The following is a 24,193-nucleotide window of genomic DNA, read 5'->3' on the forward strand; positions in this document are numbered from 1 at the left end:
TACATCACACAGTCCTAGACACTTGGGAAGTGTTCAACTTGTGATTTTGTGATACGAAATCCAGCATATCTACCTTGTTTGCTGTGTCATAAAATAATAATAATAATAATAATAATAATAATAATAATAATAATAATAATAATAATAAATGTGTCATTTCAACCAAGACCACAAAGTAGCACTTCCATTGTAAATGAGAGAGGGTTATGGAAAAGTACCTTGTTATCTTGTTTTCATATTTTCTAATGCTAACTTGTTCCCATTTGGTTACATTAAGGTGAATGGGATTATTCAGAACACCACAATATGTAAATATAATAACACAATTAGGCATTATTCCTGTATGTCAAATCCAGATGCCTTTAAAAAGCAACCTTTTTTGCCCAGCCTTTTATCTGCATCCACTGGTACCATTCTAATTAGAATTTCCTTTGTGTGTTTGCTGCAGAAGTGGATTAATTTAAGCAGTCTGTTCAGCTTGCCAGAGGGTTCGTGGCCAGCAACTCTCACTTTGGCTTTATTAGCTGGGATGTAGTTAAAAGAACCCTCTAGTCTATTGGAAATGCCATTTTGTCATTAGACACACACTCTTTTTATGCTATGATGGGAGAGCAGTTTCTTAAAACATGAATTTTCAGATTACTTCTGTTGAACAGTATGAGCACAGAATCATCTTATGCCCATCATAAATCAATAGCAGGTGGAACAAACTCAAATATCTGAAAAGTGACAGGCAGTTTTATTAATGCCCAAGTCAAGCTTTGAATGGATGATAGACACTGTAATACCAAGACATTTCTTCAAATGTGAAAACATTCTTCATTCTATCAAGGAATAGAAAGCAATTGTCAAATGTCACCTAAAAGTCAATCCTTTCACTAGTGTCTTAAAAATAAAACGGCTAAATGTTGCTCCTGAGTTTCAAAATGACATGGAAACAGATAGAGAAAGGATGAAGGAAGAGCAGGAAGTCCAGCTGTAGTTTTGTTTTAAAGTACATGCTAAGTTTTGAAAGGGTAAGAATGATCTTATTTAAACCAAACATGTCGTAATATTGTCAGTTACATATCAGGTATGAAATCATTTCAGCACCTGCTAGCCAACAGCATCACCAAAGCTTGATCCAAAAAATGTAAAACTAAAATGATAAAGCCAGAATTGAGGGAATAGTCTAAGGCAGCAGATGCTGAAAATCAGAAAGGCACTCTTTTGAAGGCTCAGGGTGTTTTCCTTGCTTATGCAGGCTTCCCTGACCTAGTTGTTTCATTTCACAGGTACATATTTTTAGTTTTGGAGGCAAAAGTTGATGAAAAATCTTAAACTTCTCTTTTTTGTGTGTGGTGTAGGAATCTATCTCTACTCCTCCTGTGTTATTTCAGCTCCTGGTATCAAATTTCCTGTTAAAGAAGTTATGCTTAGGATCACATCTATTTTGTTAACGGTGGTATATCTGTAAAGTACACTGTTTATATTAAAGAGTTATGCTTCAGTTGCTCTCTCAGAACTGATCCGCTTTGATCTGACCTTAACTTGGTGTCATTTTATCTTATCTTTGTCTTTGTACCTGATAAGCAGGCCTGTAGCGAGGGGGGGGGGGTTAGGGGTTCAACCCCCCCCCCCCCCCGAAATTTTTCAAGTTATAAAAAAAATCTCATTTACTCATGAATTTTAACTGGTTAACCAAATCCCCATGCTAAGTCTATGAGATGCAAAACATTAAGAGTCCCTCCAGGCACTATCTCAAGCAGATATTGACAGGTTTGTAGCGAGGAGGAGGGGTATGTGCTAGGGGTTCAACCCCCCCCCCCCCCGAAATTTTTTTCTGGCTACGGCCCTGCTGATAGGCATACCCTGTTTCCCCCAAAATAAGACAAGGTCTTATATTATTTTTTACTCCAAAAGATGTGTTAGAACTTGTTTTTTCTAAATTGACATTTTAAATGAACTATATCTAGGGCTTATTTTTGAAATAGGGCTTATACTTTGGGCATCTTCAGAAATGCTGAAAAATCATGACAGATCTTATTTTCGGGTAAGGTCTTATTTTGGGGAAAACAGAGTACGCTACTGAACTTTTTCCTGTGCTATTCTTTCCATTTTTCTGTCTGTATAGGATTCATGTTTTCTCTTCCTCTTATTCTTTCCTGTTCCTGTATTATGAGCCTTAATGTTACAGGTTATAGATTCCCTTCATTTCATGGTTAATCTCTGGATCATGGAGAAACATGTTTCTAGAGGAGCATCATGAGATTGGGTTCATACTTGAAAGGTGTGGTTTGTTACAAGTCCGCCCTTCCTGTTCTGTCATGCGCTGGGCCTGTAGCTATTGTCTTTGTATAGGACGTATACTTTATGCCCAGCGGGAAGCCAGGGCGCCTCAAAGAGAGGTTCTTGAGGATTTTCTTGAAAAGGATAGTCCTTTGAGTCTTTAATGAAATAACAAAGTCTTTATTATTGAACAAAGAATAAATCTTCAAGGAGTCAAATAACACTTCAAGGTTTCCTTAATAAACTGTTGGCCTTTTCAGTCTTGTCCCCAGGGGACAGACAATTGGCTTTGGATAACTGTGCTTTCTCCATAAGAAGAAAACCCCCTTATAACCTCCCCCAGGCTGTCTATTATATGGGCTTAGCTGATGTGGGACCCACTACCGATTCCAAATGCGTCTGGGTATCGAGTGGACCTACCAACCAATGCTTGCAGATGTTTCAGCTGGGGTTCCATGGATCTGTGGTGCTGTTCCCTCTCCGAGGTTTCTTTGGAAACTTTAGGGCTGTTTCCCTCAGGAGCTGTGAGGCTGAGAGGCTGTGCACTCTTAGCCAGAACCTTTGGGACCTTTCCCCTGGAATTTCTGTTTCTGATTCCTCGGATGTTCTATATTCCCGGATGTTCTTGAGATATGAAGCTTTTCTACGGGATGAGCTGGTCTACATCCTATAGCTTAGCTTCCTTAAGTGAGACTGACTTAAAAATGGCTCCTTCCCTCCCAGAGCCCTGAACAAGAGGCGGAACCAAACTTAATGATGATGGACAGGCAGCCTGCCCTATGACTGCAAACATTAGCAGAAAGAAAATAAAGTTAAAGCTTCTAGTACAGCTGCACCAACACACTTCCATTAGACAAAATGATCATGTTTAGGATGACTAATTATTTTGTATTTTGTGTTATTTTAATTGCATTTTTACCGCTAAGGATGAGGGTGAATATATTTGGTATTTTTCTGCATCATTCTCTAAAATAACGTGCTTTGAAATGGCTGAGGGACCATTTCTTGCTTTGCTTCAGACAAATGGTTTGCTTGGAGCTCCATATGTGGATACATGGACCTCAAGGCCCTGGACCTTTTCTTCCAAGAGGGCCACCATCTTGCACTTGCTGTGTGTTCTTGCCCATACTCTCGGAAAAGAACACACATATTCCACAGTTGTTGCAGGGGACATTTGAGTTCCCTCACCTTCTATTTTTAGCAGAACATTTTTAACCTCCCCCTCAAACTCCCCCACTAAATACTGACACCAAGCACCCTGTTTGTCTCTCCTGTTTGCCTAGCTCCTGTACACATTGCCTATATTATCAAGAAATATTCTCTTGCGTGGACTGGTCCATGAGGTCACACATGAGGTCGGAAATGACTATGCGACTGAGAGAGAGAGACAGATTCTTCCTTCATCACCAAGATATTTTTTATAAAAACAAACACTTTTATTATTAATACATAAAAGGCTTTAGTAGTTTACTAGAATTTCAGATGTGTTTAAATCAATGTGAGTAACATCTCTCTCTTGGAATTTGCAGGGTGTGTGCTTATAGTTTCCATGGTAGAGCAGCTTGCTCAGGTCCACAACTCTACTGCAAAAGAAGCTCTGGAGAGATTCTGTGGCTACTTACCTGGTAAAAAGCATTGCACCACATGTCTGTCTGTTCTCTGTTAATTATGAATTCACACTTATAAATATAAATGTTGTCCCTTATCAGTCATGGCAACGTGGATTGATAACTTAGAAATATAGCAAAGATTTATACGTGGGATCTATTTTTACTGTTTCATGTGATAACATTTACGACCTCATCAAACGAGGCTGATTTCAGCGACATATGCCAGTTCCTCTCTAGTTTAGCTATGGAGCCCGCTGGCTCCCATCCCTTCTGTGGATAATCTAAAGCTGAACCGGCCTATGCCATGCCGCAGCAACATGGGAAGATTCCCGTGTTGCATAGAGATCAACAGTGGGAAGCTGGGAAGCAGAAGCTTTCCTGCATGGGATGGGGCCTGGGGTGAGTCGGGCAATGCGGGGCATGGGGTGACAGATTCTCCACATTCCCCGCCGTACATGACCGGATTCGCCACGAACCATAGCAATTCCAGTGACACATATTATGAGATCCTTAGATGTTTATCTTGTTAGAGACTGTAAGAATAGTAGTGGCGAGTCATTTGGGAGGCCATTTTATACAATAAAAAGATAAATAATTTTGTCTTGGGTTGTACCTTTTCCGGCTGCAGATGGAGAGGAGGCATATTTGAATCTGCCTGCCAGTCTTCATAGAATAACATAATGCAAGAAAATAAACCTTTTTATCTCAAATTGCTCAGTTTCTATTTACAAAAAGTATCTGTGGCTCTATTCCATCATCTTTTTCTCAAACAATTGCTATCTGATGCGCTACAATACAGAAAGACCAAACACTTTTATGTTTCTGTTGCTGAATACTGAAATAGGTAGCTTTGTTTCTTCTTTTTAAAAAGTTGTGCCAGAACTTTGAATCTTTTTTTTTTTTTGGACCACATCTGAGAGAAGGCCCTGTCTTAATGATCTCAGGGCCTGGCCAAGCTCATGAATTGAGTTATGAGCTAATAATGGAATAGACTACCTTAATCATGTCAGTAGTCCCATGTAAAGTAAACTTACTAAGTGATTCAATGACTATGTAAATTCAGTTGATTCAATAAGATTCCTCATTGGACCAACCAATACCATTGAGGTCAAAATATTCTTGTATTTTCTTGTCGTTTTAATGGAGTTGAATTTTCTTTTTGTTTTATTTTATTAAATTTTAGTGTTGAGTTCTCAGCATTTCTTTTTTAATTTTGTGCAGTAAATTCCACACTGCAGTAAAATTGTGCAGTAAATTTTGTCTTTTCTACTTGATACTTCTCCTGAGTAGCAAAAGTACCCCATTCGGGGCTTGCTTACTAATGGCATTAATGTAAAGAATTCATTATCACAAAAGATTCATTCATAAATATTTATTCAGGTAAGACTTTTCCCCCAATTGAGAAAAAAAAAGAAAACTCATGGTACCTGATAAGGTGTAGGAGGGAAAATTAGAGCAATGGGTTAAATAATCACCCAAGTAAAAAATGAAAAAAGTCTAAAAGGGACAGGACACAAATTTAGGGCAAAGAAAGGAGAAAAGGCAAAAGGAAAGGAAACCAGCAGTGTTTTGTTTTTGAGCATTTTGAAGGATCTTGTCGTCTGTAGTTGGAAAAGGATGCATTAAGTGCCGTATAACGTGTTTGTTTTTCATATATTTAAATGCCATCTTCTAAGCCTGAATGTGCTCTTTTAAATGTGTCATTTTCCAGAAAAATGGACCTTACAAGACATTTGCTTTCTGATTTCTGAAATATTTGGACCAAGTATAATTAAAATGTAAGTATTCATGAACCAAATTATCAGTCACCATTTCACATTGGCAGGGTGGAGATGAAACTGCAGAGCAATATTATGCCTAAGTTGAATATGTTAGAAATGTTCATAATATTTATAAGATATAGCTCACAGTACTTTAGATTGGTACAAAGCAAGGATTCAGTTGTCAGGTAGCCAGACATTTGTACAATAGTACCAATAGCTGAATGCTGTGCTGACATGAAGTGGCAGGAATCTTGATTTTACCACATGGTGACATCATTTCAAGCACTGCATTCAGCATCTTGGAAAGTGTCATGCCAGTTTACTACGTAGATGGGTAACTGCTGGAAAATACTGAGTCCTTCCCCCCTTCTTTTAACCAAACAAAAAAGGGGTTGCAACTATTAAACTGTGATGACTATTAAAAGGTAATGTTAAGTCCAGTCGTGTCTGACTCTGGGGGTTGGTGCTCATCTCCATTTCTAAGCCAAAGAGCCGGCGTTGTCTGTAGAAACCTTCAAGGTAATGTGGCCAGCATGACTGCAAGGAGCGCCATTCCCTTCCCGCTACTTACATTTGCATGTGATGACTATTACACAGTGAAAAATATTTACAGCTATGAGCTTCCCTCGACTGACAGTCAAGAAAGGTGGTAGGCGGTTGGTGTGACTATTATGCAAGAAACATCAATTATACCAAGTTTGGCATCTCAAAAAAAGGGGGGGGACTATTATGTGATGGCAACTCTTATGCGATGAAATATGATATTTCAGAGTCGGCTAATTTCAGGTCACTTCTGAATATGCATTGCCTAAGAAAGCCCTATGGCGTTTGCCATAAATTTTCAGGTGACTTGAAGGCATACACACAAGCAAATACAAACATAAATTGTGTAACTTAGTAAATAATACGGTAGTGGCAATGTTAATCAGTTACTTAAGATTGTGTGATAATTTTGCAATAGTTGCATATCCAATTAAGATTATAAATAATAGTTCAAGCCCATATGACTTGCTTAAAGATTTGTACCAACACAGAGTTCCATAGATGCTCCCATTTGACAACAGAGCTGTTCTACCAGTTACTAGACTTCTAATCAACTTAAATGGAAAGCTTTTAGAAAGCTAAATCTGGTTGCAGATTGGATTTATGCAATCTTCTCCCTTTTCTCAGCTGCTGATCTTTATTGTGCACCTCAGAATTCTGTGAATTGCTGCAGCTTCATTTTACATTAAAATCAGAGTGTGGAAGCTCAGCAATTATGTAATATTATTCTTTTTAGAACTTACCAACCTAAAATTAAAATATTGATTTTATAATTAAAAATTCAGTAAAGTAATTTGTCACGTATTCAATAGTAAATGTGTCCAAGAAAGAAAGACCACCCCAATGAATGTGATGCATTCTTAAGAATATATGCTGAGCTTCATGATCAACATCATACTTTTAATCTTTATTTTGCATACAATTTGCAGAAACAGAAAAATCCAAATGTTTTATTCAAGAACTATCCCTAAAGCACAGTTTCTCCACTATTGGTAGAAGGTTCAAAATGCTGTGTTGAGTTTAGAGCAGAAAATCATTGCACACGCACTGATCTAAGATCACATGGACTACAATTATGGAGTAAATCATAATTCAGTATTTGTAAGATTTATCTTTTCAGCAAAGGGCTTACAGTTTTCTAATAATGAAGAGAACCTAAAATATGTTTTGTTTTGCCCCATTTCTTTTCAGGATCGAAAGGAAAATGAATGCTGATGTAGCATGCCATGCCCTTCAGCTATGTAAACAGGAGGCAGGACAACCATTTTGTCATCTTTATCCTCTCCCTAAGGTGAGTTTGACTTGCAAATTGGAAATGAGAGCAATGCAAAAACCCAAAGGAAGAACCATTCACTATTTTTTTCAGCATGTCACCAAGGTGATTTTGATGACAGTTTGAACCTACTAATTTGTGTACGAGCAAATTTTAATATAGAAATGTGGTGTTCAGTCAATCCAACAATCAGATGGATTGTTTCTACTCATATTTTTTCTCATCTAAGAGCAATTTCATTCCATTGTTATTCCACTGTTTCTATTGAGTTCAAGGTGGTTCATATATTCCCCCACAACTGATCCTCAAAATACCACTCTGAAGTAGATTAGACCATCATAGGCAATCACTTGCATCCAAGTGTGATTGGCTCCAGCGGTAGGGTCTTGGTGGTGGGTCCATACATGACTGTGAATACATATTCTGCATACACATGGTATTTCACAATGATGACATAGATTTTATGATGGAAGGCCATCACTACAAGGATTGGCCTGGTGTTCCTTCCTCTTTGCATGTTTCTCCATAGCACCATTGATAACAGCTGACCTCTAGTAACAATGCTCAAGTGCCCGTTCTTGGTGTTAATACCACATTTTTAAGGTTAGCTTTAAATCCATCTTTAAATCTGTTTTGCTGTCCACCAAAATTCCATTTTCCGTTCTTGACTTGAGAATGAATTAACTGTTTTGGGAGACAATGACTGGACATTCAGATATGAACATAAAGGTGTATAGCATGAATTGTTAGGCCATAAATGACTTTTGTGGCTTTAAAAAATCCCTGTGCATCATGAACATCTGCAAAGTGTTGGATTTCTTGAGCTTTTTTTGTTCTTAAGTTCTCTGATTCTTTTTTGGACATCGGTTTTTCCAATAGTGGAGATATTTTTCGTAGTGGCACAGTTGGTGTCTCTTTGCCATATTTGGAAAGCATTCATTTTCTTATTGATTATATATTGGATTGTTATAATTCTTGTCAAACCAATTTTTAAAAAAACAAATAATTTTTATTAAACATTTCCAAATGAAAGTAAAAATAAAATTGATACTAGGAGAGAAAAAGGTGAGAGAAAAAGAGAAGGAAGAATAATAATCTGAGGATAGTAGATCTGTTATTGATTGGTTGCATCTTTACAAATATCTAATATGTCACAAGGAAAGAACAATGAGAGTGTGGGTCATTAGGGTATGGGGAGTTGTTTTCAAAATTATCATTATTACAACTAAGTCTTCTTCTCTAATACTTTAACATACATTTAATAAAAAATTGAAGATTCTAACAATTTTAATATTAAGTCTATTGATTTTATCTTTTTGTGTCTTTTGTCTCACATTGTCTCATGATCTTCATCTCTTCCTTTCTTGTCAAACCGATCTTGATGTTTCTTAGTTTGATATCCAGTGATTTGTTCATAGACTGTAATGATAGAAGTCTTAAATTGTTCATTTTATGCCTTCACTTTCTTTCTTGGAGTATACATTTGGAAGCACTCTTGATGGCCATTGTAGATCGAATTAATTGATGATCTGTCCAGTAGTCATCAGTATTTGTCATGGTTCTTGTGAGAAACACATCATGGCGGTCTCTAGCACAAATAATCATATAATGAAAGAGGTGCCAATGCTTTGACTGGGGATGCTTCCATTAGGTCTTAAATTTTCATGTGGCCCAGGGAATTATGCGACATTCTACAGAGAACACCCCTATATTAAATTTTGAAGGATATGGATTGTATTTGGGATTGTATTTGGTGGCCAGGAGGGCCTTTGCACAATTAAAATGGGTGCGCCAACTGCGCCCGTACCTTGAGAAGCCAGACTTGGCAATGATGATCCACGCTTTGGTTACATCCCACTTAGATTACTGTAATAGGCTCTACATGGGGCTGCCCCTGAAGAGTGCCTGGAAACTTCAATTTGTTCAGAGAGCTGCAGCCAGGTTGCTTACAGGTGATGGATCCAGAAAGCCACTGTTTGGCAGGCCTTTAGTGAAGGAAACTAATCTGGCATGATAAGAAACACCATAATGTTATGGATTAGAACAAAGTGCAATAAAATCTGACTTGATGCTACAAGAATGTGAATATATATTATTATTGTTTTAAATTGTTCATTTTATGATGTTTCATACTTATTATTGATGTTTCCAGATTGTTGTTAACATGATTTTAATATGTTGTAAGCTGCTTTGGGCCCCGTGAGGGAGAAAAACAGGATATAAAGATATTATTGTTCTGATGGCTTGCTCCTGGGCTGCAAGGATCAGGCCTTCTGTCTCCTTTTTCAGGGTCCCATTTGTGAGCCAGAGCCAGGTCTTCTCCTTATCAGCTTTTCCTTCAATTTTGTCAAGGAACTTTCCATGCAATGTTTTGTTGTGCCAGCTATTATTATTATTATTATTATTATTATTATTATTATTATTATTATTATTATTATTTTATGACACAGCAAACAAGATAGATATGCTGGATTTTATATCACACAATGACAAGTCGAATACTTCCCAAGTGTCTAGGACTGTGTGATGTATTTTCGGATGATGTGCACAGATCCCAGTAGGGTGGCCTTTTGCAGTTGGCAGATCGTAATTTTGTCAATGTCTATTGTTTCCAAATGCCGGCTTATTATTATTATTATTATTATTATTATTATTATTATTATTATTATTAGGAGCACAAATCCATCCTGGGACCATTTGAATACATACAGCAGAGAGGTGAAAAATACCTGAAATGGACCACAGTTCTTTGAATAGTTTTGATTGAAATGTTCTCAGTAGGTAATGATAAGAATTAACAAATGGGATCTGTCTACTGTGGTACATCCCAAAGAATAAAGTAGAGGTTTATAGAAAAGATTCACTTTTCTAGACAGCAGATTGGACTAAATCGAACCTGATTTAACTGTCCAGATTGTCTGGAAGTGGAAAGATACTTGGGAGTTTCCAGTAAACTCCAGAGTATGCCCTGACCTTTCCTGAAGTGGGACAAAGATGGATGAATAAAAAAATTGCCAAGATAATAATTGGAAATATCTTTGTGTTATTATGACAGTCTTCCATTCAAGATGAGGCTAGTTTTGCTAGAAAAGCCCCTAGTTTACTACAAGGGACTTTATGCTTACAGCTGTATGCATCAGCTTTTGGAAAAGAAATAGTATTTAGGTATGTGGAGGTGTTCTAGAAGGGGAAGCTTACTAACCAGGGCATTATGTCCCTACATGTGCAATGAGGGATGGATGAAGGAAAAATAATTCAGTTATTTTTGTCATTTATAGTGCTGGGGGATTACATTCCCTTGGAACACAGGTTGATTAAAGTAGTAAAGAATTTTTATAACCTTTTGACTGGTTGAATGCTGGGGGGAAAAGGCCAAGGGCAAAGACATGCTAGTAGGAGGAATAAATCAAGCTGACTATAATTTGCTGTGGAAAACAGAATTTGACAGAAATCATGAGTGCCTTGTGTCCTTTTTGTCCCAATTTGGTCCAGTCATGCCTATGCTGGTTACAAAAAAGAACACTTTTTGTTTATTTTGTTTATTTACCTAGATTAATGTCCTGCCCTGTTTCAAAGTCTCAGAGCAGCTTACAGTTATGGAATAATATTGAAAAAATGGAAAACCCAGTGCAATTCACAGTTAACACAGTTAACAATTCGAAGAGCAGGGATAGAAATAGAGGGCAAATGAGTGCAGCATAGCTGCAGTCAGATGTGTGTTTCCTCAGAAGGAAGCTGAAGAAAGATTGAGTTTCCTTTAGAGAAAAGTAGGTTCACAATTGCAACTGCAGTAGTTAGAATACTGGTAATAAAGACCTCAGTCCTATTGCTAGATAGGGAGTCAACCCTTACGTTGTTGAAGGCTATCATGGTCGGAATCACTGGGTTGCTGTGAGTTTTTCTGGCTGAATGGCCATGTTCCAGTAGCATTCTGTCCTCATGTTTCACCTGCATCTGTGGCTGGCATCTTCAGAACTTTTGAAAATGCCAGCCACAAATGCAAGTGAAACATCAGGAGAGAATGCTACTGGAACATGGCCACACAGCCTGAGAAACTCACAGCAACCAACCCTTATTTTAACCCCCTTGATTCAGGGCCCATGCTGTAAAACCTGGAAGTAACCAGGTTAAAGGAGTGGTGACTAAACAACGTTTAGACAAAGTACTGGAGGGATCGAGTTAAGAGCCAAAAAAGCACGTGTTAAAAAGGGGAGCTTATAACTCGATTCTGCCTGAAAAATGTGCACCTTTGCATGACTGTTATAATAGAACGATTGCAAGGGGAAAATCTTTTTATAATATCCCACCGCTGCCACCAATATAAAGAAATACGGGGCAAAGCGGGGAGGCAAGGCTGGGAGACTAATTATAACAGATTTTCTTTTTAAAAGGTAGCTGCCACCAACCTAAAATGTCTTTATGATTTTTGTTGTTAAATGTGTCTGAGGCAAACTTCTCCCATTCCCTGCCCACACTGTTTCTACCCTTGGCTCCCAAACTGATGTTCACTATGAGGCTTTTCTGTGGTATTTTATTGTTGTATTGCTGGAACTTTTATTAAGTCTTCTCGATGGAAAATATACACTGTGGAGGCTCTTGAAAGTTGAAAATAGAATAACAATTTATTTTCTTTAAAACAGGTAAATGATTACTTCAGAGAGGTTCATAAGCGTAATTGGTTACAGACGTTCTTCAGCTTAACTTAGTTGTATGTTTCAGATTAACTTCACTTAGTTTCAAACAGTTCCAACCAACCAATCTAACTATTGGTCACAAAAACCCTCGCTCTATTTGCTGAGAATAGTCACGAGTTCCCCTGGGTTGTTAATTAACTCTAACCTTCTATTAACCAGCCCAGTAGTGAGAGTCAATCCCTTGAGTTATCTTCCCCCAAGAGATTCAAACTGCCTGACTTAGCCTATCAGTTTCCACAGCTTTCAGTTCTCTCTCACACACACACTCCCAACTCCAAAACCAAACTGCTCTCTTCAAATCCTCAAACAGAACTCACTGGAGCTCTTTTTTTTCTGCACTCTAAGACTTGGCTCCTCCCATCTGCTCTGGTTGGCCAATCCTAAGAATCTCTCTCTAAGCTCCTCCCCCTTTCTAACCACACTCAAGATGGCTGCCTGGCATTCCTCAACAAAATGGAGGCTGCCTCACTCACTGTTACCAAGGCTTCATCTCAGGCCTAATAGGTAAGGTTCACTACAACTGTGTATTTCTGCAGTCATGTAAAACATGTGTTTTCCTTCCCTCCCCCCATGTAGACTGCTCCAACACACATGCGCTTTTCAAAAGCCCAAAACAGCTGATTGGGCTGTCAAACAGACATGCAGGTGGTTCAAGGGAAGCACAAATGGAAAGCAATTAGAACTCTCTGAAATACTTTATTTTACACTTAAAAAACTTAAATAGAGGTTGAATTAAGAATTGGGAAAGAGAGACATCTGATGAAAGTTTTTTTTCATTCCTTCTGTTATACATTGGACCTCACATGTGCTCATTCGTTAATTTCGAATTTTTTGGGGGGCAAAATGCGTAAATATCAACAAAAACGAAACACTGCCCCCCTCTAGTTTTGAAACGAGTTTAGAATCAAATTTTTCATGGATCGATCAAGCCTAATAAATAACATTAGAAAAGCAAATACTGTCTGAAACGGGTGATAGAAATAGGACTGGACTTTAGCACAGCAGGTTAAACCACCAGCTGCAATAAATCCTGTCAGTCAAAAGGTTGACAGTTCAAAGCCCGGGTCAGGATACACTCCTGGCCTTTAGCACCAGGCCTTTAGCTTCTGCCTACCTAGTGGTTCAAAAGCAAAATGTGAGTAAATAAATAGGTACCACTTAAAAGCAGAGAGTATTTTAAGGCACTCGTAAAGAAATGCTAGAAAAATGCCGGCGATTCGATCAAGGATGAAGTTTACAAACAAAAGCTCTTTGGCAGGGTGATGGAGCGACAGCACCCCCCCCCCAAGATGCCAAAGATGAGAAAAGCCTATATATATATATCTCTCTGCTGCTGCTGCTGCTCAGTCATTTAGTCGTCTCTGACTCTTCGTGACCTCATGGACCAGTCCACGCCAGAGCTCCCTGTCAGCCGTCACCGCCCCCAGTTCCTTCAACGTCAAGCCAGTCACTTCAAGGATACCGTCCATCCATCCTACCCTTGGTCGGCCTCTCTTCCTTTTTCCTTCCATTTCCCCCAGCATCGTGATCTTTTCCAAGCTTTTCTGTCTACTCATGATGTGGCCAAAATACTTCAGCTTTGCCTCTAATATCCTTCCCTCCAGTGAGCAGCCAGGCATTATTTCCTGGAGGATGGACTGGTTGGATCTTCTTGCGGTCCATGGCACTCTCAGGATTTTCCTCCAACACCAGAGTTCAAAAGTGTCTATCTTCCTTCACTCAGCCTTCCTTATGGTCCAGCTCTCACATCCATAGGTTACTCTGGGGAATACCATTGCTTTGACTATGCGGACCTTCGTTGCCAGTGTGATGTCTCTGCTCTTCACTATTTTGTCAAGTTTGGCCATTGCTCTCCTCCCAAGAAGTAAACGTCTTCTGATTTCCTGGCTGCAGTCTGCATCTGCAGTGATCTTCGCGCCTAGAAATATAAAGTCTGTCACTGCCTCCACGTTTTCTCCCTCTATTTGCCAGTTATCAATAGGTGTAGTTGCCATGATCTTGGTTTTCTTGACGTTTAACTGCAACCCAGCTTTTGCACTTTCTTCTTTCACCTTGGTGATAAGGCTCCTCAGCTCCTCCTCGCTTTTGGCCATCAGAGTGGTATCATCTGCATACCTAAGGTTGTTAATGTTTCTTCCAGCAATTTTAATTCCGGCCTTGGATTCCTCAAGCCCCGCATGTCGCATGATGTGTTCTGCGTCCAAGTTGAATAGGGAGGGTGAAAGTATGCAGCCCTGCCACACTCCTTTCCCAGTCTTGAACCAGTCTGTTGTTCCATGATCTGTTCTTACTGTGGTGCTTGGTCTTTATACAGATTTCTCAGGAGACAGACAAGGTGACTTGGTATCCCCATATCACCAAGAACATGCCATAGTTTATTATGATCCACACAGTCAAAGTCAATAAAGCAGAAGTAGATATTTTTCTGAAACTCCCTGGCTTCCTCCATTATCCAGCGGATATTGGCAATTTGGTCTCTGGTTCCTCTGCCTTTTCTAAACCCATATATATATATACCTCTATATATGTACAATTGTCTGCCTTGTCAGTATATAAACGGCATTGAATGTTTTCCGCATATGTATGTTTTGTGATCCACCCTTCGGGGTGAGAAGGACAGAATATAAATATTGTAAATAAATAAATACAAATAATATTCTAGATTATGTAATGCTGGGTTATATAGCTGTTGCCTTTCCTGTTCTAGGTGGGGTTAAAGGTAACTATGAAGAAACCAGAAAGAATGGCCACAGTGAAGATCCTGGTAAGAAATAGTGCCAGTAGATTTTTTTTTCTCACTATTGCACTCAAAATCCAATAATGTTGAAGCCAGGTGAAAATAAAACATACCGAAACATTCCAGAATGAACATTAGACATTTTGAAAAGCTACTTTCTGTCTCTGTATAAAGATGACAGCAACCATTAAGGAGAGAAAAGATTGATAACCCCCCTCCCAAAAAAAAAAAGGAAAATGGGGATCTAAAAAGTAGCCTTTGCCAAAATCAATGAAAGAAATGAGGGAGTTTATTAAATGAGCACCCAACGTTCTAATGAAAATCTAAAATTCGGATAAAAATGACCAATTAGATCTAAAGATAAAAGGAAATGTTTGCACTTGAAGTTCAGATGCACCTTTCAGTCTTCACAGTATATCAAATAAAGTTGTTTTCTAGATTCTAAAATAACATTGCACTTAACATTTTAAATGCAAAATATTCATGATCCTTAGAGAACATTTGTTCCCTTCTTCTTTTTAACTATGATTCAGATTTCAAATTAAATGACTAATCCAACAAATTCCCTTAACCTTTTGACTTTGGTCCTATTTTGAAATGACGGTTTTGCCTCACTCATTCTCCTGAAGTAATTTATGAGAAGTAGTTACATGAGCCTCTACACGCAGAGATGCTGTACATGAATTGTAGCTTTTCCATGAGTAGAACAATCATTTCTTGTTCATTGCTGTTCATGAAATGATGGATTTAACTGTTAGGTTGATGGATTGTACTGTAGCTCAATGGTAGAGTATATGCTTTATATGGTGTGCTCTTCCCTTTTTAGCTAGCAGTAAAAATGGAAAAACTTCTCAGATTTTGGGATCTAGATTACTAGGGTGGGGTTGTGGAGAGCTGTAGAAAAGCTAACAGGTGTTCATGCATTCCTGGGGGCACACACTTTCCACATCTCTGCTTTAAACAACGTTGACCTAAGTAAACCAATGGCCTGATTCCTATGCTTCTAAATTCTTGTACTAAACTTCCACATGAAAGGACGGATCGGATTTTTTAAATCTGAGGTGTGAATGCAAAATAATGCATTAGGTTCCAGTATTTTGAGGTTCCAGTGCACTGAACTCATTTTACCTAGCAGGAAAGCAAACAAGCAAATTCCCTTCTGCTTAGCTAGACTTTCAGTTTTATATGTTGACTGAAGTATACAGATTGCTTCCAGTTTTCTCTGGGTATGTGATTTGCATACAAATGTGTTCGTTGTTTGCAAAGGGATTACTGTATTATTTCTCAAGTTATTGCTGCGAAGCTGGTTACAGAAGCGAAAATTGTGTTTTCTAATTAGCCCCTAGGTTAATTTCAAGCAATGGTGCCAAGGCAATAAAGTATATGCTGTAAATAAAGACTTTCAATTCAGATGTAGGAAAAGCAGAAAAAACATGAACGTTAACTTTTCTGTTAATTACTATCTTCTCTTTTGCTACAAATTGCTTGGATCAAAAGGTAGACATTGTTAACACAGTGGAAGTTATACATCCATAAAAGGTAAAGGTTTCCCCTGACGTTAAGTCCAGTCGTGACCGACTCTGGGGGTTGGTGCTCATCTCCATTTCTAAGCCAAAGAGCCGGCGTTGTCCGTAGACACCTCCAAGGTCATGTGGCCGGCATGACTGCATGGAGCGGCGTTACCTTCCCACCGGAGCGGTACCTATTGATCTACTCACATTTGCATGTTTTCGAACTGCTAGGTTGGCAGAAGCTGGAGCAACAGCGGGCGCTCACTCCGCTCCTGGGATTTGAACCTGGGACCTTTCGGTCCGCAAGTTCACATCCATACTTTTTCAAATTCAGATGGCACCATTCTTTTAGTGTACTGATTATTGCCCAATGGTAGTACCTACGCAGGTTAAAAAAATTGGGTTGCTCCTATGCATTGCTGCTTTGGACCAGCCCTGGTTACTGCTTTGGTGTTCACACCACTCTCCTCCTGAACCACAGCAGGAGCAGCAGTAGAATCCTCTCTGTCCAGTGAGACTGAGCCTGGTTCAGTGGTTCAGCCTCACTTGACAGTAACCCTTACCTGTATCATTGTTCATTATCATAGAGTGGCCCCATCTCCAGAGAGCTTGTTGCCATTGCTCAGTATCCTTACCAATGTAAGCAATGGCATCCATGCAGAGCCGGCCCTAGGTATTTTTCAAGTGTAGGCAAACAGAATTTTGGCGCCGGCCCCCCCAAACCAATCACTGAAAAGTAAAAGCATTGGATAAGCGAAAATGTTGGATAATAAGGAGGGATTAAGGAAAAGCCTATTAAACATCAAATTACATTAAGATTTTACAAATTAAGCACCAAAACATCATGTTTTACAACAAATCAACAGAAAAAGCAGTTCAATACATGGTAATGTTATGTAGGAATTACTATATTTGCGAATTTAGCACCAAACATTGAACAGGGATATAGGGCAGTGTGGACTTAGATAACCCAGATAGCCCCCATTATTTAAAAAAAACCCCTCAAAAATCAGGAAATAAATAAAGAACAACACTCTGAAAACAGGAGAAATCCAGACATTCGTTCTCGCCAGGAAGGCGTTTGGGGCTTTGGGGAGCAGAGAAGCGGCACTTCTCTGCTCCCCAAACCACCGAACGCCTTCCTGGCGAGGCCTTCCTGGCGAGGCCTCACCAGGAAGGTCTCTCCAGGAAGGCCTCGCCAGAAAGGCATTTGGCGGCTTCTCTGCTCTGCAAAGCCCCGAACCCCTTCCTGGCGAGAAGGAAGGTGTTTGGGGCTTTGAGGAGCAGAGAAGCGCCGATTCTCTGCTCCCCAAAGCGGCGACCTCGGCTCCTTCCTTGCGGAGGGAGGTGCGGCAGCGGAGGCAGGTCACAGGAGACAGGAGTTGTCTCAATGGCGCCCCCAACAAGATGGCGCCACAGGCAACTGCCTAGTTGGCCTGGTGGTTGAACCGCCTCTGCATCCATGTGACTCAAAGATGAGATGGGAGAAAAGAGCGGGCAATACCTCTCTCCTTTCTGAATTGTGTAGGCATCTTTGCCTACATCTGGAGCTCTGAGGCTGCCTCTAGGGTGATGAACAATGCACTTCATCAGATGGAGGGAGGGGAAAGCAGGGGAAAGCAGAGGGAACCATCTGAATCCATTCCCATCCCTCTTTCCCCATCTTGAGGAATGGCCAGCCATCTCACGTTCTTACCTGTCTTTCTACTGTCAGGAATCTGTTTGGTAACACCCAACTTCTGAAGATGAGCTTTGAGGTTGTTGTGTGGCCATGTTCCAGAAGTATTCTCTCCTGACATTTCACCCACATCTATGGCAGGCATCCTCAGAGGTTGTGAGGTATATGGAGAAACTAAGCAAGGAAGGTTTATATGTCTATGGAAGGTCCTGAGTGGGTGAAAAGAACGCTTGTCTGTTGGAGGCCAGTGTGAATGTTGTAATTAATCACCTTGATTAGCATTAAATGGCCTTCCCAGCTTCACATCCTGGCCTGGGGAAATACTTTGTTCAGAGTTATTAGCTGTCCCTGATTGATTCATATCTGGAATTCTTCTATTTTCAGAGTGTTACTCCTTATTTACTATTCTGATTTTAGAGTTTTTTTTAAATACTGGTAGCCAGATTTTGTTCATTTTATTTTATTTTATTTATTTATTTGCGGTATTTATATTCTGCCCTTCTCACCCCAAAGGGGACTCAGGGCGGATCACATTATACACACATAGGGCAAACATTCAATGCCCATAAACACATCAAACCAAGCCAGAGACAGACAGATGCAGAGGCAATTTAACCTTCTCCTGAGGGGATGTTCGATTCTGGCCACGGGGGGAGCAGCTGCTTCATCATCCACTCTGATGGCACTTCCTCACTTCCTCATTCCAACGTCGTAAATTAGTTAAACTTGCCTGCCCACTTTTTATAAGAGGTACCTTATTTCCTACTTGATAGATGCAGCTATATTTTGGGTTGCTAGGTCAGCAATGAGCAGGGGCTATTTTTTATTTTTAATTGACGGGTACTCACCCCGCCATGGGCTGGCCTTGAACTCATGACCTCATGGTCAGAGTGATTTATTGCAGCAGGCTGCTCAACAGCCTGCGTCACAGCCCAGCCCCTGGTTTCCTCATGGTTTCCTCCTTTCTGTTGAAATTGTCCACATGCTTGTGGATTTCAATGGCTTCTCTGTGTAGTCTGACATGATAGTTGTTGGAGTGGTCGAGCATTTCTGTGTTCTCAAATAATATATTTGCTTAGTTTCTCCATATACCTCACAACCTCTGAGGATGCCTGCCATAGATGTGGGTGAAATGTCAGGAGAGAATACTTCTGGAACATGGCCATACAGCCCGGAAAACACACAACAACCCTGTGATCCCAGCCATGAAAGCCTTCAACAACATAGTGAGCTTCAGGCTCTGTTTCTGTGTACTACAGAAATGAAGCCCCACAAATTCCCACCGGAAGTGCCTCCACGTCATGTGATAGCCTCCGTGGCACTCCATTTCCTAAGTACATAGAAATGGAGCCTGAAGTCTGTGGCATGAAGTCCAATGACACAGGTAAGTGCCTTCCTATTTTCCCCATACCACAGAACATGGGTATGTATAATGGCACTGATCCATATAAACAGCAGGGCTGGCTTCAAATCAGAATCAGTGCCACTATTCACCCCCACCCCCTGAAGTGTAGGGTGCTTCAGAGATTAAGCCTAACTGTGTTAAGTGGCTGTGCCCCATGCTGAGGTTGAGATGGCTCCATTTGCCATGTAAATGCTGTAGAACCAATTCTGCCCACTTTGGGTCAAAGTGGCCATGTAGATATGCCCTATGTCAATATAAACATCAAAGGAGTATATAATGCCATATGTACACATATATTTCACTAGCCAGCAACAACTATGCTTTGAGATTAGTTCATGTTTTCTGTATCTAAGAAAAGACTTTTCATAGAACATTAAAATTATGATTCCTACACATACACTGACGTCTATGCTTTTATTAAACCACTTCCTTTAATAACAAAGAAACTTAGTTCAGTGACAACATTTTCCACTATGAAAAAAATGTTCTCTTTATTAATCTTATTAAGGTAATGTACAATTGTTTCATGTCACAGTGAAAACTTAAGCCATCATTTGGTTCCACGTGGGCTTAAATCTCTGTGTTGGGAAGTGGATATATAGACTTCCTGAACTAATAATCTCTTTTCTATTTCTAGAAGCATATTCCTCGGTTACTAGGCTTGTGTTCACTTCCTTTGCTCAAGAATTTGTGTAAGAAAATTGAAGGGTGTGTATTGTGCTTTTTAAACATTCATTTCTAAACCACTTTATTCATTTCACTCCAGAGTATGGCAGACAATTCAGGGGGTGATTCTGCATGCTGAATCTTAGAATCATAGAATGATAGAGTTGGAAGAGACTACGAGGGCCACCCTGAGCACACCTAGATATTTTATTTCCTCAGTCAAGTTTTACCACCAATTGCACCAGACAAAGTGAATTCCAGAAACTTCCCTTTGTCAATCCTATAACCAGAAGCTGATCTTGTTATTCATCTGACCATTGCAGAACCTGTTGAACACTGTCTTACTCTCTGTTCCTGACTTGGCATACAGTGATGCTACACAGCCTGTTGACGTGTCTAGGGCCCACCCAAAGAAAAACCACAGACAAAACTAGAATGTATCACCTGCTTTCTGCATCTTCCTTCCATTGCTTCTTTGACATTGAAATCACTTGTAGCACAAAACAAAATGGCAGATAACTAGAATAGGTAAGATACTGTATTTGTTTAAATAACTTCCAATGCATCTCCTTACAGCCCATTCCAACCCTACCTCCATCGGCCATCTGCTTAGGTGTCAGTAATGAATGAAAGGTCATTAAAAAATATATCACTATTGTTACCTGCTAGATTTTGTTCAAAATTGTTCAGTCACTTGTTCAGATCACTACGTTAAATATAAAACATCAGCTGTACACTTTTCTTTACCCTGTGCAATTTCATTAGGCAACCAAAATACAGGAGAGAAAAGCCCCTAGTCTAAAGAGAGAGAGAAAAAAAAAGAAAAATGAGTAACCAGATTAGAAAAAAGAAAAAGTTTTCTAAAGATTATAATTTTTTTCAATTCTAAGACACCATTGATTGTAAGAACCTCATGACATTGATGATTTGCCAGCCTCCATGGTGTATCGGCGGGGCAGGAGGGCAATCCCAGCATCCCATGTCTCGGCCGGCCGGCTGGCCGCAATGCTTCCCCATCACACGCGGGGAAGTGTCACTGCACAGCTTGTCCCTGAGGTATCTCCTTGTTCTAAGTGGAACACGGGAGGCTTCCATGTGGGTGGCACAGAGTCCTACCACACTGCTACACCAGTTGAGCAATGAAGCCCCGCCAGAAGTGAGGCTACTTTGTGTGATGGGCAGCGTGGGGCTCCGTCACTCAACTAGGGTGGCAGAATCCTAAGACACTAAAAATTGGTAATGTGATGAGGTCATAAGACACACACTATTTTCATTACCACCACCAAAAGAAATCCTTGCAATATATATATATATATATATATATATATATTCCAATTTCTAAGAGATTTCTTAAAATTCTTAGATTTTGGACATGTCTGTGTTACAAAACATCACAACTTATGCCGTCACACCCGGGCATCTATGATAAACTAAGATGTGCTTCTTTCTTTGCCGGGTGAACTGTGGAGGCCTTACTTAGAAGCTCAGTAATCCCAGTAACCAAGGCCACTTCAAGTTGAACATCAAGCAAGATTTTTGTTTTCTCAAAGTCCTTGACAGACTTGGCACATGTAGTTAAGGTTACAAATATAAACAGTCAACTTATAAAATCATGCAGATATTTCTTTCTTGCTTTTACCCTTAGCTGCTGGGCTAACTTCCTCCAAAGGCGAAGAGATCGTGAGATGCTCTCTACCCTGAGCTGCTATATTAGAAAGAGCAGGTCTTTCCCTATCTGAGCTCAAAGCTAGCTTGGAGACAAAGTAGTTGGAGCTTCTTCCAATGGCAGAGAAATCCTGAGATATTCTCTGCCCCAGTGCTGAGTTGCTATATTAGAAAGAGCAGGTCTTTCCCTATCTAAGCTCAGCACCAGTTTCAAAGGCAAGAGGTCAGTACTTACAATGGCTTGTCTGAGCTGACCTGGCTTGGCCACGCAAGCACATCTGAGTTCTTTTCTCTTCTGTAAAAAGCAAAAGAGGCTTCTCAAAGAGGCTTTCCCTCCCAGGAAAAGGGGTGGTCTCAAGAACAAAAGGATACTTTGCAAGCTTTCAACAGCAAAAACCTTGCAGAATGGTTACAAATGTCTGCTAATGGTTAACTATCAGGGAGTTGCTGAGTCTGTAGCAACCCTGGAAGAAATGCTAACAGGTGCTATTTCCTACAACTATGGGAAAATTCAAATCAAACCCCTGGGAGACTGAACACAACTTGTGAGAATCTTCCTTTCTTAGGCCTTGTAAAGCATTTGGTTGTTGCTTTACATGAAAATATGGATTTGCAATCATTTCTCCAACAATGAAGATTAACTTTGCTAATGTCAAAATGTCACTGACATGCCATTGCCTATCTTTCAATGTTTTTTTTAAATGGCAATCTTCCAAGAGGTTGATTTCCTACCTTTAGCAGTGGTGGTCTTTCTTCTCTTTTTGAGGAATGCAGAGATCATATGTTCAATTGAATTTGTGCTGCAGAACATCATTTGTCTGCAAGAGGCTTTAGAACAAGCGGAAATGTATCATAACTATAGCCATTTGTTTTGCGCATCTTGACATTAATATGGTTTTAAATTATGTAGTCTTTGTGACTCAGTTTTGTCATCTCCTTCAGAAGTTGGAAATGCTTTGATAGCCTTTACACTTAGGATATAAATATACATGCTGATATGACTATAAAATGTCACTATAATAGTCCTGCAAGATTTGTGTAATCTCGTAATGTGAATCCCACTATCAAACCTACTGATGCCAGCAATGAATAGAGCAATTTAGATGTAGGTGTAAAAGATGGTTACAGTGATTAAGGAGCAAAATAAGGAAAAATAAAAGGATATCTTAGAATGCAGAGTTGATAGAAAGTATTGATTATAGCATCCCCGAGAAACTAATTTCATGCACTTGTAAAAATCTTTCAGCTAACACTGTATTGTTTATGATTGCAGTTCTTCAGCAGGGTAAGAAGGAAAACTAATGGACCAAAGAAAAACCCAGAATGACATCCAATTTTAGATAAATCCTGTAATGTCAGTTCGAGATTTATATCATACCATTTGTGTTACTAAATTCCAGGGCCTGAAAATGAAAAGCAACCAAGTAGAAAAAGCTCATATGTGTTAAAATGTAGGAATAAAACTGGTTTTCAAAGAAAAGGTAGCTTATAATTTATTGGAATTATACTTTAAAGTGTCTCTTTTTTACCCTCTGGCCGTGGGGCAAAATGCAAACTTCAGAGAATCATTAAGCCTCATTGAGCATAGATTTCAGCCAAGGCCAATCCAGTATGTGTGTACTCAAAAGTCATTTGGTGTGCCTAGAATATCCACTTTAAGCATTTTAGTGAAGTAAATTGGTTTTCCTGAAAAGTTGATTGATTTATTTCTGGTGGTTTGTAAACATTGTCAGATCATACCAGGCACATGACTAGCATTGCAATATGCCAACATCTTCATGGCTTTCATAGAACAAAGCTTTCTTAATTCTTGCACCCAGAAACTTCTCCTCTGCCTGAGGTATATTGAAAATATCTTTATAATCTGGACTCATAGAGAGGACTCACTCAATATATTCCACCAGAATTTCAACAACTTCCACCCCAACATCAATTTCAGCCTTAAATTGTCAACAGAACAAATGCATTTTCTGGATACCACAGTACAAATACACAGTGGATATCTGATACTGCATTCTGATACTCTCACCACCACTCATAGGGATATCAACTCACCTTGACTTTAGGCAATATCTTCCCCTCTGCCTTTGTCCCCTCAACACTGTACCCTGAGGTTTTGCATTTCAACCTACTTATAAAGATATGTTCATGGGCTCCATTTAGTTGTGGGAAAAGTCTTAAGGTCAAGACTTTCTGTATATATTTCAGATTTCAATATTAATGTCAAAAATACATACCGTGTTTCCCTGAAAATAAGACAGTGTCTTATATTAATTTTTGCTCCCCAAGATGCTCTACGTCTTATTTTCAGGGGATGTCTTATTTTTCCATGAAAAAGAATTCACATATATTTTCGAACAAAAAAATGAACATTTATTAT

At 39.5% G+C, this 24,193-nt stretch overlaps 1 protein-coding gene across 4 annotated transcripts in view; it reads left to right on the forward strand.

The window, feature by feature from the left end:
- Window positions 1–24,193, forward strand: part of aoah (acyloxyacyl hydrolase) — a 106,219-nt gene that overhangs the window by 17,130 nt on the left and 64,896 nt on the right. For 3 of the 4 annotated variants that reach the window (XM_062983736.1, XM_062983737.1, XM_008112849.3), the window contains exons 4-8: window positions 3,798–3,893; window positions 5,590–5,656; window positions 7,376–7,475; window positions 14,859–14,915; window positions 20,120–20,190. In XM_062983736.1, the coding sequence (XP_062839806.1) occupies window positions 3,798–3,893; window positions 5,590–5,656; window positions 7,376–7,475; window positions 14,859–14,915; window positions 20,120–20,190 (391 nt within the window). Of the gene's footprint in view, window positions 1–3,797; window positions 3,894–5,589; window positions 5,657–7,375; window positions 7,476–14,858; window positions 14,916–19,232; window positions 19,462–20,119; window positions 20,191–24,193 lie in introns of those variants that run through there. The other variant, XM_062983738.1, reaches the window with a different exon arrangement.

This window comes from Anolis carolinensis, chromosome 6 (assembly GCF_035594765.1).
Source record: "Anolis carolinensis isolate JA03-04 chromosome 6, rAnoCar3.1.pri, whole genome shotgun sequence".
NCBI classification, from domain to species: Eukaryota; Metazoa; Chordata; class Lepidosauria; order Squamata; family Dactyloidae; genus Anolis; species Anolis carolinensis.